This window comes from Ailuropoda melanoleuca, chromosome 14, assembly GCF_002007445.2.
Source record: "Ailuropoda melanoleuca isolate Jingjing chromosome 14, ASM200744v2, whole genome shotgun sequence".
In the NCBI taxonomy this organism is placed as follows: Eukaryota; Metazoa; Chordata; class Mammalia; order Carnivora; family Ursidae; genus Ailuropoda; species Ailuropoda melanoleuca.
Genome location: NC_048231.1, coordinates 62,634,351 through 62,646,969, shown reverse-complemented (window position 1 = coordinate 62,646,969; position 12,619 = coordinate 62,634,351). Strand labels below are relative to the sequence as shown.

At 38.1% G+C, this 12,619-nt stretch overlaps 1 protein-coding gene and 1 long non-coding RNA gene across 2 annotated transcripts in view; one reads left to right on the top strand and one right to left on the bottom strand.

The window, feature by feature from the left end:
• Positions 1–12,307, top strand: part of LOC117795985 — a 49,368-nt gene extending 37,061 nt beyond the window's left edge. Inside the window, exon 4 of the long non-coding RNA XR_004620201.1 lies at positions 10,915–12,307. This is a non-coding gene — a long non-coding RNA (uncharacterized LOC117795985). The remainder of the gene's footprint in view (positions 1–10,914) is intronic.
• Positions 1–12,619, bottom strand: part of PSMA8 (proteasome 20S subunit alpha 8) — a 35,672-nt gene that overhangs the window by 10,696 nt on the left and 12,357 nt on the right. Inside the window, exons 3-4 of the mRNA XM_002912678.4 lie at positions 5,402–5,526; positions 1,547–1,669 (exon numbers count right to left, since the gene is read on the bottom strand). Of these exons, the coding sequence (XP_002912724.1) occupies positions 1,547–1,669; positions 5,402–5,526 (248 nt within the window). The remainder of the gene's footprint in view (positions 1–1,546; positions 1,670–5,401; positions 5,527–12,619) is intronic.

Here is a 12,619-nt window from a genome sequence, read left to right as displayed (position 1 = left end):
GACAGAGATAGAGACAGCCAGCGAGAGAGGGAACACAAGCAGGGGGAGTGGGAGAGGAAGAAGCAGGCTCATAGCGGAGGAGCCTGATGTGGGGCTCGATCCCATAACCGCCGGGATCACGCCCTGAGCCGAAGGCAGATGCTTAACCGCTGTGCCACCCAGGCGCCCCATGTAAAAGATTTCTTAAATGGCACAAAAAAGTCTGGTATTTGCAGTAGGTAAATTCATAGTTTCTGATTACCAGTTAGTTTGTCTAGTTAGCTTGAAAGAAGATGTGCAGCTAACACAGTATCCAGATCTTTGTGGCAGGAATATAAACCACTGTTTTACTGGCCTGGTTAGTTGGTTTATACAACAGTATGAGTGTGGTCAGCCCAAATCAATTCCTTTAGTTAATACAGGCATAAAGACCAAGGCAATATTTCTCATTAATTTATTTGGCTTTTAATAACAGTAAAATAAACACTTCATGAAATTATTTAAAGCCTGGGTATTTAAACTTTTTTTTTTTAAAGATTTTATTTATATATTTGAGAGAGAGAGCAAGAGAGAGGGAGAATGAGTGGGGGCTAGGGGCAGAGGGAGAGGAGGAAGCAGGCTCTCCACTGAGCAGGGAACCCAACGAGAGACTCAATCCCAGGACTCTGGGATCATGACCTGAGCCAAAGGCAGACGCTTAACCAACTGAGCCACCCAGGCGCCCCTTTAAACTTTTAATAGAGTAAAAATTATTTAGATTCTATAATGGACTTCTATTTTTATATATGAGAATATACAAAAATTTGTTTCTGGAAATTGCTACTAGACCCTAGACTTTTGTATTAAATTTGAATGTACCATTAAACAAAGTATTGGGGTACTGAAAGAAGAATAACAACTTATCCAGAAAACAAACTATATATTCCAGGAATTGGGTGGAGAAAATTGTAATGTACTGCCATATAAAAAGAGATTCATAGTGGGGTACTCTAACTCTCCTAGAATAGAGAATGTGTTAAATATTTCACTATAGGGTTAAATGCTCATTCAATTCTGTATTAGAAGCAGAAAAACTATTTCTACTCAAAGCAGGTATCTGTATGATGCAGTACTATTTGGAAGAATGAATGATGAATAGGAATCAGATATATCTCTTATTTGACCATTTATATATACTTAGGTTTGTCACATCTTTTCAAAAGTAAGGAAAAGATCCTGTGATTAATAAACCAAAGTGTTTAGGCACCTGGGTGGCTCAGTTGGTTAAGCATTTGCCTTCAGCTCAGATCATGATCCCAGCATCCTGGGATCGAGTCCTGCATTGGGCTCTCTGCTCCTTAGGGAGCCTGTCTCTCCCTTGCCTGCTACTCCCCCTGCTTAAAAAAAAATAAACCAAAGTGTTTTTTCTATCCACCAAAATCATCATAGTTGCTGACTAGCTAAATGGTTACCACCATCAATACTTTAATGCAATGTAATTTTTTGTCATGCCCTTGAAAGTGATAAAACATTTAGTGTGAATACATGTATTCAACTTCTAAAATACATTAACAAATTCATGACTTACCTTCCAAGCATGGTAAGTACCAGAGGGATCAGTCTGATACAATCTTGGGATACCATCGTCATCAAAACCTACAATTAAGGCAGAAATGCCAAAAGGTCTTCGTCCATTGCTTTGTGTATATTTCTGAAAAATAAAATGTTTTTGTAACTACTTTCTATATGAGGTCATATGAAGAATAGCACTGTTACTTATCAACTAAGAAATTTTAATAGCAGTGGCTCCTGGGTGGCTCAGTTAGTTGAGTGTCTGCCTTTGGCTCAGGTTATGATCTTGGGGTCCTGGGATTGAGCCCCACGTAGGGCTCCCTGCTCAGTGGGGAATCAGCTTCTCCCTCTCCCTCTGCCTGCAGCCTGCTTGTGCTCTCTCTCCCCCAAATAAATAATCTTAATAAATTTTTTTAAAAGATTTTATTTATTTATTCGACAGAGAGGGAGACAGCCAGCGAGAGAGGGAACACAAGCAGGGGGAGTGGGAGAGGAAGAAGCAAGCTCATCATAGCGGAGGAGCCTGCTGTGGGGGGCTCGATCCCATAACGCCGGGATCACGCCCTGAGCCGAAGGCAGACGCTTAACCGCTGTGCCACCCAGGCACCCCAATAAACTTTTAATAGTAAAGTATTCCTGCTAAAATGATCTTTGTTGATTCTTATTATGTATTTAAGATCCTCTTCCTGACAATCCATGATAAAATTTTAATGAAATTAATATATTCAGTGTGTGCAATAAAATAGTAAGTTTGCTTTTTATGGTCTTAAAACTGTTTTCTTGGGACGCCTGGATGGCTCAGTTGTTAAACGTCTGCCTTTGGCTCAGGGCTTGATCCCAGAGTCCTGGGATCAAGCCCCACATCAGGCTCTTCCGCTATGAGCCTGGTTCTTCCTCTCCCACTCTCCCTGCTTGTGTTCCCTCTCTCGCTAGCTATCTCTTTCTCTGCCAAATAAATAAATAAAATCTTTAAAAAAAAGTTTTCTTGCTGCTTTATATATTTTTTGGTAACATAACTGGATTATAATCTTGTTAGTATAGCAGAGAACTGTATATGTACACCATTTTGTTCCTACCTAGTAAAGCTGATTTCAGTGAGCTGTACTTTGGAAGCAAGTTCTTGGGGTTTACTTTGAGAGACACTACAATCGTTACTATTATAATCGATTTTCTTACTTGATACTATTATTATCAAGTATATTCTGTTCACTGTGTATTAAGTTATCTCTACATAAAACCCAACTAAGACATTTCTATCAGTTCCCAAACAAGCAAACCTTTGTCTCTCAGGAAGAAAAAACATGTTTTTTCTTTCCAGACAGCAGGGCACTGGAAACCAATTGTGTTTTTTATTTTAGGCCAGGAACTTCCTGGATTGTGCTCCAATGAGTAGAATTCACACTAATTCTGAGACTGCCCCCAGAAGTTGTGCAGAGGGCAGCCCTGACAGAAAGCTCAAGCTCATAACTCTTTTTCATTTTTATATTTTATTATTATGTATTTTTATTGGCCATCTCAAATTTTGAATGCAAATACTTGGGCTACAAATGTAAAAAACTCTTAAAGAACAGGGTTTGTCTTCATTCTTCTGTATTTCCTAATATTCTTAGTTCACACAGAGATATGAAGTAGATGCCTTGTAAATATACCTCAGAGGAAAGACCCTTTTATTTGTTTAATCAACTGTGTCTTTTTTTCTTTAATGAAAAAGTACTTGCACAGGGTTAAAATAATTTAAAAGTACAAAAGGTGTACATAAAGGATCTCTTTTGTTGCAGAGCCCTAGACCCCTTCCCGGTAGCAACCATGCTGTTTCAGGTTTACAATATTAAATGTTCTATGAAGCCTTTATACTTCTAGAAGAAAAACTAAAAACCACAGTTGGGAACCTTGTATACACAATGTTCTACACCTTGCTTTTTTGGTGGATACAGTGTGGAGCTCGGCAGGAAGCTTGAACTCGGGACCCTGAGATCAAGACCTGAGCTGAGATCAAGAGCTGGATGCTTAGCCCATTAAGCCATGCAGGCACCCCAATGGATACCCTTTTAACTACTGAGAAAACCAAAGCAAATAAAAAAAGTAAAGCAGAATAATATAAAAATGTTGGACTTCCTTGCAACATAAATTAAATTGGAAAAAAAAACCCCAAGGTATCTTTTTATAAGTATGTAATTTAAAACTTTAATACCTAGAATATATAGTTTATTAAAAAAAATCTCTACATGGACAAATGCAAAATCCATGCCAGAAAGTGTTCTAAATACTTTAAATGTATTAAATCATTTAATCCATAATGCAACTCAACAAAGTAGATATTATTGTAATGTAATTTTCTATAAATAAGAAAATTAAGACAAAAACAGGCTAAATAGTGTGCTCTCTACACTAACTAGGAAGTAAGAAAGCCAGAATTCAAAACCCCCAAATTCTGGCTCCTGGAGGCACATTCTTAACCACAGAGTGCCTGTCAAAAGGAAAGATAGTTTACACTAGAAGAAATGAAAATAGCAAACCAACATGTGGAATAAAAAACCAACCTCACTACTAATTATAAAATACAAATTAAAACAACTATTATAGTACTATGTTATGCTTATTTGCAAAATAAAAGAAAAATGAAAACCCAAGGCTGATGATCCTTCAGGGATACATTTATGCATTGCTGGTTGCACAATAAAAACTGGTTCAATCTTTTTAGCAAGCAATTTAGCTACATATAACAAGAGTCTTAAAACCAATTACACTCTCTAATCTAGTAATCTCATACTGAAAATTAATTTAACAATGTAATTCAAAAAAGAAAAATAAAGGCTGTGACAAAGATAGAGTAATGTTATTAAAGTACTAAATTGAGAAAGAGAATAAGAAAGGGAAAGTAACTGGAAACAATCTAAATAATTACCAGTGAGCAACTGGAGACAGTATTATATAGTTAATAAGAATGATAAGTATGAATAAGGATTACACTGACATACATAAAGGACACATAAAATGATAGAGAACAAATACTTATATACATAGTGATTATACTTAATGGCAAACCATGTGTCTATGTATGAAGTCAGAAATCATATCCAGGGGCGCCTGGGTGGCTAGTAGGTTGTACACCTCACTCTTGGTTTCATCTCAGGTTGTGATCTCAGGGTTGTGAGATTGAGTCCTGTGTTGGGTTGTGCTGAGCGTGGAGCCTGCTTAAGATTCTCTCTCTAGGGGCGCCTGGGTGGCACAGCGGTTAAGCGTCTGCCTTCGGCTCAGGGCGTGATTCCGGCATTATGGGATCGAGCCACATCAGGCTCCTCTGCTATGAGCCTGCTTCTTCCTCTCCCACTCCCCCTGCTTGTGTTCCCTCTCTCGCTGGNAAAAATTTAAAAAAAAAAAAAAAAAAAAAAAAAAAAGATTCTCTCTCTCGCTTCTGTCCCGCCCCATTGCACTCTCTGTCTCTAAAATAATAAATAAATAGATAAATCTTTAAGAAAAACACCAAAACAGGTCATATCCAAACCTGATCAGTTGTGTTTAGGTTTTTAGGTGAAAGACCCATGGGTATTTTTTTGGTAAATGTGTAAAAAAAAAAAGTTTTCATTACTATATCCCTAAAGGTATAGAAATCCTCTTAAATTACGAGATTTATTGCTGTTTGAAATTTTAATATAATTCCTAGAATTGATAGTAATTGAGATTTCTAATGCTCAAATCAATGCAGTCCACTGGAATAAGAGTATGAGTATGAAGTAAGTGTGAGAAGGAATAAGGAGTTTAGTAGATTTAATAGATTAAATGACTGGAGTTACTGTAGTATTCTCATGAGAGTAACCATAATGATGCAAAAGAAGAAAGCCTTTCGAAATCTGTTGCAATAGTGGCTTACCTGCTTTAAGGTTGCTATGAAGCGAGTTATATATTCTACGGTGACTGGGTCCTCAACTGTAAGCTTGTGACTCTGGCACTCCACACGGGCTCTGTTTATTACTACTCTAGCATCAGCAGTTAGTCCTATAAAAGTAGGCAATACATTACAAAAAAGAATGACTCCTTTCTTGTCAAAAGGGTTTTTTTTTTTTAGCTACCATGAAATCTTTCTTATAATGTCCATTGTTTTTTTCAATATATGTCCATTATAAATAATTTATAAAACAGAATATCACTCGTCCAACATTTAATACTTAATCTGATGCATTCTTATTTACTTTTTAAAGAAATGGTTTTAAAGCATAATAGTTAAACACTAACATTAAGTAAACTATTTCCCAAAGATCAAAAAGGTTTAATGCACAGTGGTTGGTCTGGTTATTAGATTTTATTAGACATTTTCTAAAAATCTCTGTAGTCATATTTTTAAAAACTATTTTTGGGGAAGATATAAAAAAATAACTGGAATTTAAATAAAACTTAAAAATTGCAATTTCACTTTGTTTATAAATAAGCAATCTATAGAAGAAATAAGTCCTCTGTTTAGTGCTTTTATTTTTTTTTTAAAGAATTTATTTGAGAGAGAGAGAGTAAGAGAGACCACAAGTGGGGGGGAGGGGCAGTGGGAGAGGGAGAAGCAGACTCCCTGCTGTTCCCAGCACCCTGGATCCCAGGACCCTGGGATCACGACCTGAGCTGAAGGCAGACGCTGAACTGGCTGAGCCACCCAGGCGCCCCTCTAGTGCTTTTAAATTCATACCACAACTTTATCTTGAAAATACTTTCACAATGTAAAATTTCTTTTAAATGGAATTGTACGTGGTACATGAAAGAATTATTTTTTTCAAATTCTTTGATTTTTTTCCCCTAAGGGCTGTTTTCTAAACATTAAAAGTACAATATAACAACAACATTAACAAAAGAATGTGATTTTTTTCAAGATGAAACTATATATTTTTTCTGATATGTACTCATTGTAAAATATTCCAACGGGGGGAATAAAAGTTACCATATAATTCCACAGGTTATAAACAAAATAATGTTATACATATTATTCAGTAACCCACTATTTTTAATATGTATTGTGAATACCTTGCCATATCAATACAAAAAGATCCTGTGACCTCCTTTTTTTTTTAAATTTAAATTCAATTTAATTAACATGGTGTAATATCGGTTTCAGGAGTAGAATTTAATGATTCATCACTTAATATAACACCCAGTGCTCATCCCAACAAGTGCTCTCTTTAATGCTCATCACTCATTTAGCCCATCCCCCCACCCACTTCCCCTCCAGCAACCCTCAGTTTGTTCTTTTTTTTTTTTTTTAAAGATTTTACTTATTCATTTGACAGAGAGAGAAACAGCCAGCGAGAGAGGGAACACAAGCAGGGGGAGTGGGAGAGGAAGAAGCAGGCTCCCAGAGGAAAAGCCCGACGTGGGGCTCGATCCCAGGACTCCAGGATCACGCCCTGAGCTGAAGGCAGATGCTTAACGGCTGAGCCACCCAGGCGCCACTCAGTTTGTTCTCTTAACTATAGAACTCTTATGGTTTGCCTCCCTCTATGTTTTTATCTTTATTTTTCCTTCCCTTCCCCTATGTTCATCTGTTTTGTTTCTTAAATTCCACGAGTGAATATATATATATGTGATATATATGTGTGTGTGTGTGTGTGTGTATACATATCACTCTTCTTTATCCATTCATCAGTGGACGGACAATTTGGGCTCTTTCCATAATGTGGCTGTTGTTGATAGCACTGCTATAAACATTGGGGTGTGTTTGCCCCTTGGAATCAGCATTTTTGTATCCTTTGGATATATACCTAGTAGTGCAATTGGTGGGTTATAGGGTAGCTGTATTTTTAACTTTTTGAGAAACCTCCATACTGTTTTCCAGAGTGGCTGCACCAGTTTGCATTCCAATCAACAGTGCAAGGGGTTCCACCTTCTCTGCATCCTTGCCAACATCTGTTGTTTTCTGAGTTGTTAATTTTAACCATTCTGACAGGTGTGAGGTGTATCTCATTGTGGTTTTGATTTGTATTTCCCTGATGATGAGTGATGTTGTACATTTTTTCATGTATCTGTTAGCCATCTGTATGTCTTCTTCGGAGAAATGTCTGTTTATGTGTTCTGCCCATTTCTTAACTGGATTATTTATTTTTTGAGTGGTGATTTTGATGAGTTCTTTATAGATTCTGGATACTAGCCCTTTATCTAATAGGTCATTTGCAACATCTTCTCCCATTCCTTCAGTTGCCTTTTAGTTTTGTTGATTGCTTCCTTCATTGTGCAGAAGCTTTTTATCTTGATGACGTCCCAATAGTTCATTTTTGCTTTTGTTTCCCTTGCCTCCATGACATGTCTAGTAAGAAGCTGCTGAGGCTGAGGTCAGAGAGGTTGCTGCCTGTTTTCTCCTCTAGGATTTTGATGGTTTCCTTCTTACATTTATGTCTTTCATCCACTTTGAATTTATTTTTGTGTATGGTGTAAGAAAGCGGTCTACTTTCATTCTCCTGCATTTCACTGTCCAGTTTTCCCAGCACCACTTGTTGAAGAGACTTTTTTCCATCGGATATTCTTTCCTGCTTTGTTGAAGATTAGTTGACTATATAGTTGTGGGCTATGACCTCCTTTTTTAACTGTTACTAAGTAATAAAAATGATAACATAGTAGTAGTAGTAATTGTAGTGGTAATATTAATAATATATGCCAGAAATTGTTATAAATGCTTCTTATGTATTAACTCATTTAAGTCTTGTAACAAATCAATAAGGTACACACTATCATTAACCTCATGTTAAAGAAGACTAAACTGAGGCAAGGAGCAGTTAAGTAGCCTGCCCACAGTCATAGGTGTAGTGGGCAAGGGAGTCTGGCTTAGAACCCAGTTGGTATGGTTCTAGATCCTATACTTTTAAGCAGCTGCTTGGGTATGCCATAGACATTTAGGCATTTTCCAATTACAAAAAGCAATTAACATGTGGGGAAGAGTATTAGTAAATGTTTATTTTGCTCTGCTAGTATTTTGGTGAGGATTTTTACATCAATATTTATGAGGGATATTGGTCAGTAGTTTTCTTGTAGTGTCTTTGGTTTTGGTATTATGGTGATGCTGGTCTCATAGAATGAGTTTGGAAGCATTCTTTCTTCGATTTATTGAAGAGTTTGAGAGTTGGTATTAATTTTTCTTTAAATATTTGGTAGAATTCACCAGAGAAAGCATCTAGTCATGGAGTTTTTTTATTGGGAGGTTTCTGATTACTGATTCATTCTTTACTTAGTATACATCTGTTGAGATTTTCCATTTCTTCTTGAGCAACCAGGTAATTTGTATGTTTCAAGAAATATGTCAGTTTCTTCTCATTTGTTGGTTTGTGATTGTTCATAGTACTCTCTGATAATCCTTTTTATTTCTGTAAAATATTAGTAATGTCTCCTTTTTCATTTCTGCTTTTAGTTGAGTCTTTTTTCTTGGGCAACCTAACGGTTTGTCAATATTGTTGATCTTTTCAAAGAACAAAACTATTGGTCTTATTGATTTTTGTCTCTTGTTCTCCTATTTCCTATATCTCTAATCTTTATTATTTCCTTCCTTGTGTTAGTCTTAGGTTTAGTTTGCCCTTCTTTTTCTAGTTCTTAAGGTATAATGTTAGGCTATTAAATTGAAATTTTTCTTCTTCTTCCTTTTAAATTAAGCAGTTATGGCTACAGATTTTCCTCTTAGCACTGCTTTTGCTGCATTCCATAAGTTTAGTTTATTGTGTTTTCATTTTCATTTGTCTCAAGATATTTTCTAATTTCTCTTCTGATGTCTTTTTTTAAAAAAAGATTTTATTTATTTATTTGACAGAGAGAGAGAGAGCACAAGGAGTGCGAGCAGCAGAGGGAAAGGGAGAAGCAGGCTCCCTGCTGAGCAGGGAATCTGATGCGAGACTTGATCCCACTGGGATCATGACCTGAGCCCAAGGCAGATGCGAGCCACCCAGGCACCCCTCTTCTGATGTCTTCTTTGACCCGTGGGTTTTTAAGGAGTACAGCTGACCCTTAAACAACACAAGGGTTGGGGTGCCAATCCCTTCCCCCCACTGAAATTTGCATATAACTTTTGACTCCTCAAAAGCTTAACTATTGATAGCCAACTGTTGCCTGAAAGCCTTATTGATAACATAGTCAATTAACATATATTTTATATATGTATTATGTACTGTATTATTACAATAAAGTAAGCTAGAGAAAAGAAAATATTAAGAAAGTAGTAAGGAAAATAAATTTATGGTACTATATGTAAAAATCCACATTTAAGTGGACCTGTGTAGTTCAAACCTGTGTTGTTCAAGGGTCAGCTGTATTTAATTCCCACACGTCTATGGATTTTTTTCAGTTTTCCTTCTGCTGTTGATTTCCAGTTTTATTCCTTTTTGACTGGAAATGATACTTTGTATGATTTCAGTCTTTTAAAAATTTCTTAAAACTTGTTTGTGGCAAGATGATTACTTTTTTAAAGACCATTAAATAAAGGCTATTTTTTGCTCAATAAGGCTTTAAACGGCAACAAAAAATCCTGGTTTGAAAAAACATCATTAGAAAATGGGTGCTGTCTACATGTGCCCAGGTACTGGATGGCTGTTGCCTGTCCCGGAGCAACCTGCTGGTGCATTATTAGGGGCATGGGGAGGCCCTGGAGGATAAAAGTCCAGTTGTTTACTGATGTCCAGGCCCCAGAACACTCTACCAGCCCTTCCTCAGACAGAAAGGGTCAAGGCAGGGGTGCCTGGGTGGCTCAGTCATTAAGTGTCCACCTTTGGCTCAGGTCATGATCCTAGGGCCCTGGGATCGAGCCCTGAATTGGGCTCCCTGCTCTGCGGGGAACCTGCTTCTCCCTCTCTCACTCCCCCTGCTTGTGATTTCTCTCTCGCTCTCTCTGTCAAATAAATAAAGTATTTTTTAAAAGAAAGAAAGAAAGAAAGAAAGAAAGGGTCAAGGCAGCTGCTGTGGTACCCATCCTGTTGCCCAGCCTGAAGGGCAGCTACTTCAAGCTTCCTCGGCACCAGGGGCTCCTCCACCCCACCTGGCGCTGCTGCAGTCCCACCTCAGTTCCAACTCCCAACTTGTCAGAGAAGCCCAAGGTGAATGCAGTGAGGGACACATTCCCCAATGACTGGAGCCCACTGCTTGTACAGGTCCTGAACCTGAGGTTACTGTAAGCCAGCAGGGGTCCACAGCTCAGAGGTGGGTGGGTGCGATGGGGCCTTAGGGCCTGAGGACATGGGACCACCAGCTGCCTGAGGAGTTACAGCAGGAGCCCCAGGACTCGGAACCCCGAGGGAGCTTGGACTCACTAGAGGAGCTGTTCTGGAACATGGCAGGCCCAAGTCAGCTGCTCCAGTGATGGACACCCACACCTTGCTCTAGTTCACCTCTGAGGCCTCAGAGAGCTATGTCAACAGCTTAGATTACTTACTGCAGGAAAAGCGGGAACAGGCCCTGGAGCAGGAGCGAGAGAAGCTGCTTCTGCATGACTGCCCCAACCTCAACTCCCTGGATTCCTGGATTTGGATGAAGATGAAGTGCCTCTCACACCCGAGCACAGGACGCTGGTGGAGAGGTTCTCTCTGTCACTGCAGGTTATCCTACTAGCACATTCCGGTGAGACTGTGTTTCTACCCAGGTGTCACCTCCTGCGTTGTATCCTGGATTGTTCACACCTGAAGCCACGTAGCCACCTGCACAGTGGCCTGGGCTCCCCACGCCCCTTCCTCTCTCTGTCACTAATGTGAGCTTTCTTTGCACACACTAAAGTCTTATTTCAGAAAAAAAAAAAAGAAAAAAGAAAATGGGTGCATGTGCATGCACATACAAGAAACATGCCTTGTTTGCTATAATATAGAAGCAAATAAGCACATGAAAATCTGTTCCACATCATTAGCCATGAGTCAAATGCAAATTAAACCCACAATGAGATAGCACTACACACTTATAAAAATGTCTAAAATTAAAAATAGTAACAAGACCAAAGGCTGCTGAGGATGCAGAGAAAATGAATCCTTTATACACTGCTAGTAGGAATATAAAATAGTTCAAGCACGCTGGAAAACAATTTGCCAGCTTTTTATAAAACTAAGCATGTATTACCATATGACCCAGCAACTGTACTCTTGAGCATTTATCGCAAAAGGAAGACCTGTGTTCACACAAAAACCTGTACACGAATGTTCATACTAGCTTTATTTGTAATGGGCAAAAACTAGAAATAATCCAAATGTCCTTCAACCAGTGAGTTGTTAACAAAAGTGTGGTACATCCATATCATGCAACACTATTCAGCAGTAAAAAGCAAGTGGCTATTGATATATGCAACAACTTGGATAAATGGCAAGGGAATTATGTTGAGCAAGAAAAGCTAAGATGAAAAGGTTATATATCACAGGATTCTATTCACATAACATTCTCAAAATGACAAAATTATAGAGATGGAGAAGAGAATGGATTAGTGGCTACCAGAGATTAGAGACGAAGAGGAATAGCATGAGGTAGTCTTGGGTTGATGGAAGAGTTGTGTATCTTGACTGTGGTGATGGTTACATGAACTTACATGTGATAAGTCTAATAAAACTACATACACACACACACACACACAAATGAATGCATATAAAACTGTTTAAATCTGAATAAACTCTGGCTTGTAACAAGGTCAATTTACTGGTTTTTGAAGATATTACCATAGAGGGGAAACTTGGTAAAGGAGACTTCTCTGTGTTTTATTTTGCTTTGTTTTTAAAAGATTATTTATTTTAGAAAGAGAGAGAGACTGCACAAGCGGGAGGGGCAGGGAGAGGGAGAGAGAATCTCAAGCAGACTCCTCGCTAAGTGCGAAGCCCAATGCAGGGCTTGATCCCATGATCTGAGACCATGACCACAGCTGAAACCAAGAGTCAGATGCTCAACCCACTGGACCACCCAGAAGCCCCCACCTCTGTTTTTTTTTTTAAATGACTTCCTGAATATCTATAATTATTTCAGAATAAAAAGTTTAAAAAGAAAACACAGCTGCCCGAAGTTTTAATTAAGATACTATAATATGTATCTTTTAACATTTCTCTTTTATCATAACTATTTATTAGAAATCCATGTTTATAGAGGTATGTTCTTCCAGAAAAGATAGTATACTGTT